The sequence below is a fragment of the Canis lupus genome, chromosome 14 (assembly GCF_011100685.1).
Source record: "Canis lupus familiaris isolate Mischka breed German Shepherd chromosome 14, alternate assembly UU_Cfam_GSD_1.0, whole genome shotgun sequence".
NCBI lineage: Eukaryota > Metazoa > Chordata > Mammalia > Carnivora > Canidae > Canis > Canis lupus.
Window position 1 is genome coordinate 45,054,235 of NC_049235.1, and position 14,120 is coordinate 45,068,354.

Consider the following 14,120-nt stretch of genomic DNA (forward strand, 5'->3'; position numbering starts at 1 on the left):
AAATACTATAGAGTCAAAAACACAACCTATTTTCTATTTTATCAACTACAACAGTAACTACATACATTTGAAAACCACAAGATGTGTGAGATTTTTTGTGTAAAGGGATAGATTTTAAAATCTTGGATTTTAAAGCTGATCATTAGAATATTAAAACATATTCCACAATGAAAATGCCAACTAGAGCAAGAATTAAATGGGAGCTGTACAGACACCGTATAATGAAATTTTGAATCTAATAAAGTGCAATGTACTTTAACATAAAAACTATGCATATTCTAACTTCTTTTTCTAAGTTATGGGCTCAATTAATGTTTTTTACTGATCTACTTGATGGCAGAGAATAACAGCATTAAGGTTAGAATGCCACATAACAGGATGAGATTCTTCTATTCTCTAGCCACTAATTTTCTGCAAAAAATTAGGGGACAAAGTCCAACTTATTTTTAAATCTAAGGGCTACCTATGAAAATAAGAAATTTATAAATTACAATTTAAAAAAGCAAAAATTTTGGTTCTAATACAGTTTTTCTCTATTGAGTGAATTCCACCACACAAGTTTCAAAACACTGCTATTAAGTGATCAGGATTAAATCAGTCAGCAATCCAGATTAATATATACAATTCTATTTAAAAATATTAAACACCTCTTACAGGAACTTACTCCAACAGGTTTCTTCAAATAATCAGTGGGACTATAAAATAACAATACTACAAAAAAGGTGCTTAAGTCCTCAGGCTTTGAAATATGTCCCAAACTGTTTCTACAAAGAAAATCAACACAAAACAAATACTGCTAATATTCAAAATTAAATAATACTAACAAATATTTCATAGATTCTGAACACTGATATTAAAAGTACAGAACCCAAGATTAATCGGAGAAAGGCATGAAAGGCTGAAATTAAAAAAAAATAACTCCAAACACTCAGAGATTTCAGAGGCTGATGGCAGCAGATTTTATTAGGGGGAGGGGAGGTATCTGATTTCACTTTGATCCCACAGGTGTGTCATTTGTAGTATCCTTCCACTGAGTAGCTACAGAAACACAAATAGAAGCAAAGCAAGCTTTTCTTTTCTTTTTTTTTAAGATTTATTTGAGATAGAGAGCACAGCAAATGAGAAGAGAGTGCACAAGCAGTGGGGAGAGGCAGAGGGAGAGAAAAGCAGGCTCTCCCACTGAGCAGGGAGCCAGATACCGGGGCTTGATCCCAAGACCCTGGGATCGTGACCTGAGCCGAAGTCAGATGCTTAACTGACTGAGCCACCCAGATGCCCCCAAAGCAAGCTCTTCTAATGTTAACCAGGCAAAACCTGAAAGATCAAGGAAAAAATAAAGTATTAAAAAACTGCTGAACGTAAAAATGACTTTGATCAGCAATTAACTGAGCTGTATATGTTAAATGAAATAAAAAGATGGGAAAGAGGCTGCCAACTAGGACTGCACAGAAATTACATAAAGGATGAAGTAATGAGAAAGAAGAAGGGCAGCAGACTCTAGGTCATCATCTGTACGAAGCACTTTCCAGCTGTATATTATTAACTTAGACGGTGCTGCATCTTTTAATGCTACAAATGCCCAAACAGAAGATAGAAAACTTTTCTTGGAAAGGATCCAAAGCATTCTGAATGTCAAGTTATTGCCAAAAATTTAAGACCATTACTGATGGAGCCGTGAAAGCCCAATTCCTCAACTTACCAGTTGTGTGACCTTTGTAAGTTTATTTACTTTCTGTACCACAGTATGCTAATCTGCAACATGGAAGATGAAAATAGAACTCTTCTCAAGGAGTTGATTAAATGCAAATGCATTTTATAAAGATCTTAGGACAGTGCCTACCACATTACACTACTACATAAACATATGAAGTTGTATTTATTAATCCACTCAATGGCCAGGCTTTTTGTCCCACTTTCCCAACTCCTGAATCTCCATACCTATATACCAGGTCCAGGCGTCCCAATTACAAGATCTCAGCACTCAAATACAATTATCTTTTTATTCTGAGTGAAGGGGATCTTAGACACTCATTTCAAAGATTTAGGGAGTATTTTGATGGTACAAATCACAAAACAAACCAGCTCAACAAAAGCTAATCTTGATTAGCTGATGGGGGGGGGGGGGCGGGGACTCGACTAAGGGAGAACCAGGAAGCACCAGTGACAAAACAAAACATTGTTCGAATCAATGAGATAGGTTGCTCCATAGGGAGGACAAAATATTGGTGCCGGCAGGTTTGCTTTCAGGTTATCAAAACCATTCTGACAGTTGAGAATGTCTGGAAAACTACTTGGTCTTTCTTTACACTGATTGTCAACCACTACACAGATGTGATCCTGGAGACTCGGGATCGAGTCCCACATCGGGTTCCCTGCATGGAGCCTGCTTCTCCCTCTGCCTGTGTCTCTGCCTCTCTGTCTCCGTGTCTCTCATGAATAAATAAATAAAATATTAAAACAAAACAAAACAAAACAAAAAACCACCTTGCCTTTTGAAGATTTTATCAAGTTCGATAAATTTCAGTATAGCTCCCCCTACTCTAACCAAATGCAGACCTCAGATCTATTCTTACGTTCTTCATTTACAACCACACTGAAGAGTCTACAGGGCTCCATCAAGTAAATTCAGATTACAAGTATAAGCCTCCATACTACCTTACAATTAGTAAATTATTTCACTTCAAAAAAAAATTTAACAACAAAAAATGAGACAAGACCATAAAGGAGATGCCACCTGTGACAGAATAATTCTACGAGTATAGTATGTCCTTTTATTTTGGGTATCACTTTCCCATTTTTTCCTTTCAGCTCTGCAGTGACTTAAGAAAGGTGGAGAAATATAAGCTAAAGCAAAACTGACCTTAATGGTCTCACTGAGATTTCATTTTCCACCAAGTCAATGATTTTTTTCAAACACAACTACAGGAGAAAATATTTTTCACTCAAATATACTGGTGTGGTCGTTAAGGGTACAGCCAGTTAACACTGATTGTAACTACTGAAGTTTCTCAGTTTCTTCCAAAAAAGAAAAAAAAGGGGGGGGGGAAGATAAACTGAGGAATATTTAAAACCCTGTGCCTACCATGGAAGCTACAGCATGTCACCGCTTGTCAGAGGTATGGAAGTGGAGCAAAGAAAGCAAAGAATTTTAAAAGCTTTCATTAAATTACATTTTCTCCAAATCTTCAAAAATCCCTTCTTCCCACACTGAGGAAATCTAGGTACTGCAAATTCCTGGCAAGGGAACGAGGAGTAATCTTCAAATATTTAAAAACATTACTTGCAATCAACCTGTCATTGCTAATACTGAGTTACTTAAGTATTACTTGCTCTATTCAAACTCCACAAAACTGAAAACGAGGAGACTGAGATATAACGAAGTTTGACATTTTCATTCATATAGCTTATGACAGCAGCACAAATCCTTTTTCCTGGTCTGTGAGCAAAACATCTCTTGTCTAAATAAATGTATAAAACCTTTTGGCTTTTCAGACTACCTCCGAATTGCTAGGAACTCAACGTTCAATGTTTGAATCTTATGAGATACCTCATCATTTCCATTAACTGAAAGAAAAAAATGTACAGAATTGTGCGGACTTAGGAACTAGGATACTGCTATTTCCATCCACCTTCTTAGAGGCCCCAAGAATAAAGAGATTTTAGGCTTCCTATGAGAGCAAACAAAAAAAGGGGAGGAGAGTTATTGCATTAAAACTCTGCTTCCAAAACTCCGTGTTCAGGAAACAGCACTAGGTCGGGACAGTGTGAACTATAAGGCATGCTCCACAGAAACGCCACGGTCCTGTGCAGTTTACAGACGGACCAGTTCTGGGGGATTTAGGGACCCAAACCAAAGGGGTTTCGATGAGCACTAGACCAAGGAAAGGGCAAAGCGAAGCAGCAAGCTCAACGTTAGCTAGCAGCCAGGTGAGAACAGCAGCACAACTCCACATCGTCAAGACTAGAGAACTGGCGGGATTGACTTTTCCATTTACTTTTAGATCTGGGGGGGGGGGGGGGGGGGAATCCTTGTGAAAAAACGCTACCAAAGGTTAACCGAAATAAGTCAGTCACTCACAATGGCGAGAGAGATGAAGTCCGTGTTTCTCAAAATCGGGCAGAAAATCCACAACTCAGAGGGAAGGAGGAAAACCAACACCCACCCTGTTGATCAGTTGCCGCGACAGAAGAAAATACAATTTTGGTCAAGACCACGCTGCCGATATAGGGTTTTGTTTCCCGAGCGCTCAGGGAGCCGCACGTACAGATTCCTAGGTAAACAGCACGTGACCCGCCCTCACCCTACATTTTTATAGGGCTAAGGGATGGAGAGGAACACGAGCACTACCTGCACGCGTGCCCCTCTTAAAGTTAATTCTACATTTTGGGGTCCTTTTTCTCTTTTCTTCCTATTTTCGCTTGAAGGGAGCGGAGCGGTGGCCGACAACCCCCGGGCTCCGCAGGCTGACGGAGCGCGCGGGCGCGGAGGTCGGGGCGGCGGGGGGCGGCGGGGGGCGGTCACACCCCGGGAGACGTTCCTCCGCTTCACGGCCCGTCGGCTGCTCGGGGGAGGGGGTGGGCGAGTTCACGCGAGTTAGCGACGTCCGAGTCTAAAGCCAAATACGTACACGGCTTCCTGTCAAAGGGCGGCTTCTGCTTTCTTTTGAAAATCGTGAGACCGTAATGGGATCTCTGCTGATCCGCATCGCTCGTGCTTACTTCAGAGGTACGGGGGGAGAACCAGCACGCCACCACAGCACGTTCCCACCGGGTCGCGGGCACGTCAGGAGGCTTCGCTTCGGCGACGGCGGCCGCCGGTCGCGGCCAGGGCGCCGCCCGGGGGGGGGGGGGAGCGGCCGGAAACGCCCCCGCGCGCGGCGCGGCCACCGCGGCCCCACACGCCCCGCACGCCGGCCGGGCGCCGGGCTGCCGAGGGGCCGCCGCAGGGCGCGGAGGGCGGCGCCGGCGGCCCGCGCCCCTCCCCCGCCCGCGGCGGAAGCGTCTCGGGTTTGAAAGATGCCGCCGCCGCCGCCGCCGCCGCCGCCCCCCGCCCGCGGAGCCACAAAGGGCCGAGCCCCCTCCCACCGCTTCCTCCGCGGGCCCCGCGGCCCCCCCGCCCGGCGCTGGCGACGCTGCTCACCCGTGTCCGCAGGTCCCGAGGACGGGGATCCGGCGCGGCCGCGGCCCCGAGAACACTGGGCCCCGCGGGCGGGCGGGAGGCGGCGGCGGCGGCGGGGGCGTGGCCCTCCCGCCTCGGCCGGGGCCGGGGTCTCGCCTCCGCCTCGTCTTCCTTCCGGCTTCCCCTCGCGCCCTCCCTCGTCGGTCCGCCCTGCGCGGGGAGCAGCGTCCTCTGCGGGCGCCGCCGCACGCTCCTCAGGGCCCGAGCTCCGCCAGACTCCTCCCCCGGGAGCCGCGCCGCCGGCCCGCGAGACGCCCGGCTCGCCGCTCCCCTCCCCTCCCCTCCCGCCCCTCCCGCCCCGCCCCTGCGGCGCGCGCTCGCTCGCTCGCTCGCTCGCCCCCCTCGCGGGCCCCCTGCGCGGCCAGGGGCCGGGCGCCAGCCCTCGCCGGGCCTCGGTTCCCGCCGCTCGCGTCCGCCTAGCGGCCCGAGCCGCAGTTTTGCAGTTTCCCGGGTTCTTGAGGACCCCCCCCCGCCGCTCTTCTCCCGCCCTTACCCCAGCTTCCCCCGCCCTTTTCCTTTGCTGGATCCCACCGGAAAGCCAAAACAATTGGGTCCGCGCAAGCGCGAGAAAGGAAGCGGAAAGGGGAGGGAGGGGGCGGCGCGAGGTGACGGGGAGGCGCTGTTGGAGGGGTTTCCCGGAGAAGGTCAGTCGGCGGCCCCGGAGGGCGCGTGCGCGGCGCGGTGGTCGCCCCGAGGCGCGCGGGGCTGGGGCGCGGGGGGCGCGGGGGGGCCCGAGAAACCCCATGCTAGGAAATCCAGACGCCGAAGCACCAGATTTTATGCTGTAGGCTCTTCCCCCGCAGGGCGCCCCCCCCCCCCCCGCGCTTGAAATACAAACATTTGCAGGCTGGGTCGGGAATTGGGAACGAGGAGGGCTAGCCAACCATCAGGCCAGGGGAAGAAAGGGACACGTTGGCTGGCTGGCTGGCTGGCTCAGTGGGCTTTGTGGCCTCAGCCCCTGCTCCCCCAAAATGCGCCTTCCACTCTCAGAGCATGTTCGGCTTCCCCGATCGTATCGAGAAAGGCTTCCGTCTCCGGTCTTTCAAGGCCAAGGAAAGCCTCAAAAGCAGCACCTGAAAGGGCCCGCAGTTCTGGGGACGCCGCCGTTGTCAGGGTGCGGAGGGGAGCAGCTGTAGAGGAAGCCTTCGGAGAGGTTTGTGCTGCAATGCGGCGGCTACCTGCCCCCCCACCCCACCCCCAAGCAAGCTCCAACGAGCGCCTTCAGTTTCACGAGCTAAGCCTTTGTAGCAGCAGATGGCTTGTGGCCCACGCCGGTTTGGTTAACTTGGTACAGCTTGCTAGCAAGCAGAAAGTTGTAGATTGCCTCTCTCATTCGGTGGAAGTTATCCATGGATGCAAAATTGTCAGGAATGCCCACACAGACTTCACCTACCTTTGTAATTTACACACTCGGCACAAACTCCGTGTGCAAAATGTACATGACTAATTATGCACTAAAAGCCTTTACGTTACCAAAGAGCGTCTTCCTGTAGGTTAGATCAACTGAATGCATGCCAAGATGTGTGTTATTTGGGAATACTGGTAAAGGGTTTTACAGTGGAGTCATTCAAAATAGATTCATTCAACCCATCTTTATTGAATGCCAGGTATGCTATCACTCTCCTTAGTCTGGTTAAACGCTTAAATGTTTTGATATTAAACAACAAAGAAGCCTTACAAAAGATTCAGTCATTTCACACACTTGAGCACCTACGCTGTGACAGTGGACGCGTGAGATGCAAAGTCTGAACAAGAAGGCACAAACCACAAACAATACCTTTGGTAAGAGTTGGTGTTCGGCAGGTTGCATGGTGCATGGTTAATTGACTGACTCTTGATTTTGGCTCAGGTCATGATATCGTCTCAGGTCACGATATTGGGGTCATGAGATGGAGCCCGAATTGGTCTCCACGCAGAACCGAGAATTGGCTTGAGATTCTCTCTCCCTCTCCCTCTGCCCCTCCTGCTTGTGCTCACTGTCTAAGATAAATAAAATCTTTTTTAAAAAGAAGAAAAAAGTTTGTGTTTCATCCTGTAAACAACAGAGAGCCATTTATGATTTTTAAGGAGAAACGGATCTTGATAGGATACAAAAATAATTCTGAAGCATGGTGGATAATCAAACTGGAAGTGGGGAACTTAGGAGACTGTTAAAATAGCCCAGATAGGAGATGGAGACAGTGTCTAAACTAATTTAATGGCAGGGAGGATAGTGAAACAGATAGATTTGAAACTAGCTACATACAATAAACAAGACTTGGTTATTAAGAGGATGGGGGAAATAAAAAGTGAGGGGTGGTTGAATTTTCTAGTTTGGGTGATTAGACAGTAATATCAGAACTACAGGAAGAGTAGCTAATTGTGAGGATGAGAGAGAGGACTAAAAAGGTGCCATTTTAATAGCTTTACAGTTGGGAATGCATTTGACTGCAAGTAAATATTTCCATAAGGATCTATTTGGTCACCTAACTCTGTAGGTAGTCAGTTACCCTAGTTTCAACAGCTCAGAAACACCAGAGCCACAATTTCTGTGATTCTTTTGACATCTGTCATGGTTGCAGGATAGCCACAGAAGTTTTAGCCTTCATATCTTTTTAGATTTATTTATTTATGATAGACATAGACAAAGAGAGAGAGAGGCAGAGACACAGGCAGAGGGAGAAAAAGGTTCCATGCCGGGAGCCTGACGCGGGACTCAATCCCAGGACTCCAGGATGGCACCCTGGGCCAAAGGCAGGCGCTAAACTGCTGAGCCACCCAGGGACCCCCGCCTTCATACCTTTATTGAAGGCAGAAAGATGGGGAAAGGAGTGGCCTCAGCCATCTATGCTCATTTTTATTTTTTCAGAAAGTAGAAGCCTCCTCAAGACAGTACCTCATATCCCCAACTCCACAGACTTCCACATTCATCTCAGTTTCCAGAGATATAATTTGGCCAAATGCAGCTGTGAAGACTTAGTTTTTCCCAGCTCTAATACGAAGTATAAGGCAGAAAAGCATTGGGAATGGATGTTGGGTCAGACAAATAGCAGTCTGCTAGTTCATTAATACTTAAAGCATCAATTTAAACATTTAAAACATGGAGCTGGGGTGCCTGGCTGGCTCAGGGAGTAGAGCATGTGATTCCTGATCTCAGGGTCGTGAGTTCAAGCCCCACATTGGGCATGGAGCCTATTTAATAAATAAATAAATATTTTTTAAGACTTTATTTATTCATTCAGAGACACACAGAGAGAGAGAGGCAAAGACACAGGCGGAGGGAGAAGCGGGCTCCATGCAGGGAGCCTGACATGGGACTCCATCCCTGGTCTCTAGGATCACACCCCAGGCTGAAGGTGGCGCTAAACTGCTGAGCCACCCAGGTGGCCCAATAAGTAAAATTATTAACAACAAACAAACACTGAGAACTAGCCAGCTAGATTGTAGTTTCTAGAGTTTCAAAGAGGTTAATCTTTTTGTTGTTTTAACTAGAAAAAGAACAGGTTGAACATTTTATCCTTAAATATTTCAACTTGTTTGCCATTTTTTCCCTTAAGGTTGCCATCCCCTTAAAAAGTCTCAGGGAAAAAAAAAAAGTCTCAGAGGGGCTTTGAGCAAGAAGAAGGGGCAAGGGCACCTGGGTGGCTCAGTCTGTAAAGCATCCAACTCTTGATCTCCACTAGGTCATGATCTCAGGATCATGAGAAGAACCCCACAGCTGGCTCTATGCTCAACAGGGAATCTGCTTGAGATTCTCTCTCTTCCTCTCCCTCTGCCTTCCACCCCTGCTCTCATTCTCTCACACACTCTAAAATAAATAAATATTTAAAAAAATAAAAAAAAAAGAAGAAGGGGCTTGCTGTAGTAGAGGAGGCTGACTTCTTGTTTAACTTTCCATCCTTAGCTGCTATCATAGAACAATTTTATGTGCTTGGCATTATTAGCATCAATACCACCCTCATTTTTTCTTTTCTTTTCTTTTTTTTTTTTTTTTTTTTTACAGATCCTGCCCCTCAGCTTGAAAGCTGAACAGTCACAACTAGTTAACAGTGTCTAATTTAAGGAGATCAGAAATCAGTATTTTCTAACAATTACATTAACTGGATGGACTGTACAGCAGCTCCCACGTGATCAATATCCAAAACTAGGCATATGACATTGTTTAAAGCTCTCCTTTTTAGTCAACAAAGCATTTTTTAATTAAATGTCAACACCCATGAAATAGTATCTTTCTAAGACTGCATCTGAAACATTGTCATGATTCTAGAAAACAAAACAAATAATTATTGGAAAAAGTAAAGATACCACTACAAATTTTCTAAATTTGAGTCTTTTCTGTGCTTAATCATTTCTTAATGTTATAAGTCATAATCATTTAAGATGGTAGGATAATTTAAAACATTATTGTTAATTTTAACATTGTAACCTACTTAAAAATCTTGAATTTGGGGGAGGAAGTTCCCAGGGCCATCTCTGAAAGGGACACTGCATTCCAAAGCTGATATGCGATAAATCTTCTCCATCTTGCTTCCTTGTAATAATACAGAAAAAACCTAGTTATAATGGACATCATTATTATGGGGTAGCACAAGGGAGTTCTTTGTGGTAACAGAATCATTCTGTACCTTAATTGTGATATAATCACAAATCAATATATAAGATAGCATTTAATAGAACTATATATAACACCTATTTAAAAATAAGTGCAGGCAGTGGTTGGCTCAGCGGTTTAGCACTGCCTTCACCCCAGGGCCTGATCCTGGAAACCCAGGATCATATCCCATATCAGGCTCCCTACATGGAGCCTGCTTCTCCCTCTGCCTGTGTCTCTGCCTCTCTCTCTCTCTCTCTTTCTCTGTGTCTCTCATGAATGAATGAATAAATAAATAAATAAATATTTTTAAAAATAATAAAATAAAAATAAGTGCATACAAAGGTGATAAAATCTGAGGTCTGTAGTGTAGTTAATTTCATTGTGCTAATGTCAATCTACTTTTGATAATGTACTATAGTTATATAAGATGTTACACTGGGGGAAGCTAGGTGATCAGTACACAAGGAACTCTATATTACTTCTACCTCTTCTGAGTCTATAATTATTTCAAGATAAAAAGTTGTTCTTTTTTTTTTTAAGTGGATGCCATTCATTGGACAAAGACTTATTTTAGTTCCCTGGGGTACAGAGATAAAAGACTCAGAGGAAGAGGAATGCTGGACAAAAAGACCTAAGCAAACCAACAGTGGGATAAATTCTGTGAAAGCAATATGATTTCAATATGTGAAAACAATGTGTATTATGAGAGTCCATTAGAAGAACAAGCAGGGGGGATCCCTGGTTGGCTCTGCGGTTTAGCACCTGCCTTCGGTGATCCTGGAGTCCCAGGATCGAGTCCACATCAGGCTCCCTGTATGGAGCCTACTTCTGCCTCTCTGCTTCTCTCTCTCTCTATCTCTCATGAATAAATAAATAAAATCTTTAAAAAAAAAAAAAAAGAAGAAGAAGAAGAAGAAGAAGCAGCAGGTCAGGAGAGGCTTTTGAGAAAAAGTAGAGCAGGGCAGGTAGAAAAAGAAAGAATCCACAATAGGAAAATAGCATGGGTCAAGGCATATAGGTTTAAATGAGCTCTGATAGGTTTCACTGTTATGTGTTTTCATTTCGCATAGCATAGCATATTTTATCTCATAGCCCTTATGATGATTGTAACTAAATGTTTTCATAATATAAACTCCATGAGGACAGAAAGTACTTTTACATCTTGTCGATTGTCCAGTGCATTACACAGTTCTTGTCTAGGCACTCATAACTATTTGTTAAATGAATGAGGTCATTGGCCATGACTGAAACATGGAGTACATGTGGGGGAATGACAGGATATCTAGAGAGGAAAGCAAGTGATAGATACAGATCATGAAGAGTTTGACATGTTATATTTGGAGTCTATCCTAAAGGTAATAGAAAACTATCAGCAGAGGATGATTTCTTTTGTGTTATAGAATGATAATATGAAGGGTAATATAGACAATGCAAAATGTAGCAATGTTCCAAAAAGTCAAAATGCAACCTGAGTAATTTGTGTGTTAGCAGAGGAAAGCAAGCTAGGCTGTTAATAGTTACAGGTCCCACTGCAGGGATTATATATATGTCTACCAGCCTCTGAGTCTCCAAAGGCTTTGTTTTACACCATTAATAGTAATAATAACAATGACCACAACGACAACAGCTAACATTTACTGGGTGAGTACTTATCATGTGCCAGGCACGAACTCCTCTAGTCCTTACAACAACTCTGTGAGTTTGATATTGTCTCCACTTTGCAGCTGAAGTGACTGAGGCACAGAGAGGTTAATTATCTCACTCTAGATCATACTACTAATAAAGTAGCAGAGTTAGGATTAAAATCTAGGCTGTCAGGGGTACCTGGGTGGCTCAGTCAGTTAAGCATCTGCCTTCAGCTCAGGTCATGATCTCAAGGTCCTGTGTGCCTGTGTGGAACCCCATGGGGAGCCCCATGTGGAGCCCCGAGTAGAGCTCCCTGTCAGGCTCCCTGCTCAATGGGGAGTCGGCTTCTCCCTCTCCTTCTGCCCTTCCTCCCCCTCCTTGTGTTCTATCTCAAATACATAAATAAAATCTTTTAAAAGATAAAAATAAAAAAATCTAGGTTTTCTGGCTCCAGAGTTTATGATCTTTACTCTGTTTTATGGCCTGTCTTCCTCCTAGACAATTGCCTCCTTTCATCACTTCAAATATTAGGAACTACCACATTATCTCAGGAACATAGTTTAAGTAGTATGAACAGGAAGAAAAAAGAGATGATATTTCTTTTGCCTTCTCTTGGGTTATCAGAAAAAAATAATTCCCAAAATGCTCAGCAAAGTTCCTCTTACATCTTTTTGGCCAGAAAATCAGATTGCTATACCTGGTTTCCAGTCATTGATTGGGTTCGAAGGAGAAAAGTTTCACTTTCTCTGAGCACATTGCTTTCCTTTATCTAGATAAAATCAGGGTTCACCTAGCAAGGAAAAAGTGTTTGAGTGCACTAGTAAGACCAGCAACAATGCCTGCCACAAACACAATCAATCCATGAGACCAATGAGAATGTACTTCAGGAAGAACACTGGACTGGATTCTTTCTTTCTTTTTTTTTTTAATTTTATTTATTTATGATAGGCACACAGTGAGAGAGAGAGAGAGAGGCAGAGACATAGGCAGAGGGAGAAGCAGGCTCCATGCACCGGGAGCCCGACGTGGGATTCGATCCTGGGTCTCCAGAATCGCGCCCTGGGCCAAAGGCAGGCGCTAAACCGCTGCGCCACCCAGGGATCCCTGGATTCTTTCTTTAATGTGCCATTCAGTAGCTATGTCATTCTAACAAGTTATTTAACCTCTTTCTTCATATAAAGCTTAGACATATTATACCTTAAAATCATACAAAGACTTAAGACGATGTAAAGTGCCTACCACAGAGTGCCAAGGTGTTCATTGGTTGAATGTCTGCCTTTGGCTCAGGGAGTGATCCTGGGGTCCTGGGATCGAGTTCTGCATTGGGCTCCCCATGGGGAGTCTGCTTCTCCCTCTGCCTCTGTCTCTGCCTCTCTCTTTGTGTCTCTCATGAATGAATAAATAAAATCTTAAAAAAAAAAAAGTGCCTAGCACACTGTCATTTAATAAGTAACAGTTGTTAAAATTTTGTTCTATTCCACATGTTAAATATAAAATGACCATATGATCCGTCAAAATGACCATATGATCCATCAATTCCACTTCCAGATATATACCCAAAAGAACTGAAAGCAGGGACTCAAGCAGATATTTGTACACCCATATACATAACAGCATTATTCACAATAGCCAAAATGCAGAAACAAATGTCCATTGATGGATGAATAAATGAAATGTTATTTATACATTGGAATATTATTCATACATTGGAACGAATGAATATTGGAATATTATTGCAATGGAATAGAATATTATTCACCCTTATAAAAGAAGGAAACTGTGACATGCTACAGTATGGAATAACCTAGAAGATATCATGCTGAGTGAAATAAGCTAGACACAAAAGGGCAACATTATATAATCCCATTTACAGGAGATATATAGAATAAAATTCATAGGGACAGAAAAGTAGAATGATGGTTGTCAGGGGCTGGTGGGAGGAAAGAAAGGTTCTTATTTAATGGACAGAGAGTTTCTATTTGGGATGATAAAAAGTTCTGGATATGGTTAGTGATGATGGACGGTTGCACCACACTGTGAATGTACTTAATGCCACTGGATTGTATGCTTAAAATGGTGAAAATGACAATTTAATGTTATGTATTTTTACTACAAAAAAAAGTTAAAAAGAAAACCTTGAAAAGAAACTGGCTTTGTCACTTGCTAGATCTGTGATCTGAGGCAAATTACCTAACCTACTCGAGCCTCAGTTTCCTCATCTATAGAATGAGAAAAATAATAATATCACCTAATTCCTGAGTCGATTGTGCAGTTAAAACAAGATGACTCGATAAAGCACTACTGTCTTTGATTCTTCCTAGCTGAAAAGAGAAATATTCTAATTCTAAAAACTCCTGTAAGTCCTTACTACTTTATTTAGCAAAATTGTTACTATCACTGTGGCAGAGAGAAAATGTACATTTTTAATTTGGCTGGATCATATGGTAGGAGTATGTTTAGTTTTATAAGAAACTGCCACAGTGTCCTCCAAAGCAGCTGTACCATTTTGCATTCCCTCCAGGAATGAATGAGAGTTCCTGCTGTTTCACATCCTCTCCAGCCTCTCGTATTGTCAGTGTTCAGGCTTTTGATCATTCTAATAAGTGTACAGTGGTATTTCATTGCAGTTCTAATTTGCAATTCCCTGATGACATAATGCAAATAAACATATTTTCATGTTTATTTGCCATCTATGTATCTTCTTCGGTAGGGTATTTGTTAAGGTCTGTACCCTATTGTGAT

The 14,120-nt window shown here is 43.8% G+C and overlaps 2 protein-coding genes across 3 annotated transcripts in view; one reads left to right on the forward strand and one right to left on the reverse strand.

Annotated features, from left to right (window-relative positions):
• Positions 1-14,120, reverse strand: part of KBTBD2 (kelch repeat and BTB domain containing 2) — a 65,340-nt gene that overhangs the window by 4,989 nt on the left and 46,231 nt on the right. The gene's annotated exons all lie outside the window — the stretch shown is intronic.
• Positions 4,608-14,120, forward strand: part of LOC100686198 — a 35,718-nt gene continuing 26,205 nt past the window's right edge. Inside the window, exon 1 of one of the 2 annotated variants that reach the window (XM_038557268.1) lies at positions 4,608-4,726. In XM_038557268.1, coding sequence (XP_038413196.1) covers positions 4,684-4,726 — 43 coding nt within the window. In that variant the 5' untranslated portion in view covers positions 4,608-4,683. Of the gene's footprint in view, positions 4,727-5,798; positions 5,824-14,120 lie in introns of those variants that run through there. The other variant, XM_038557269.1, reaches the window with a different exon arrangement.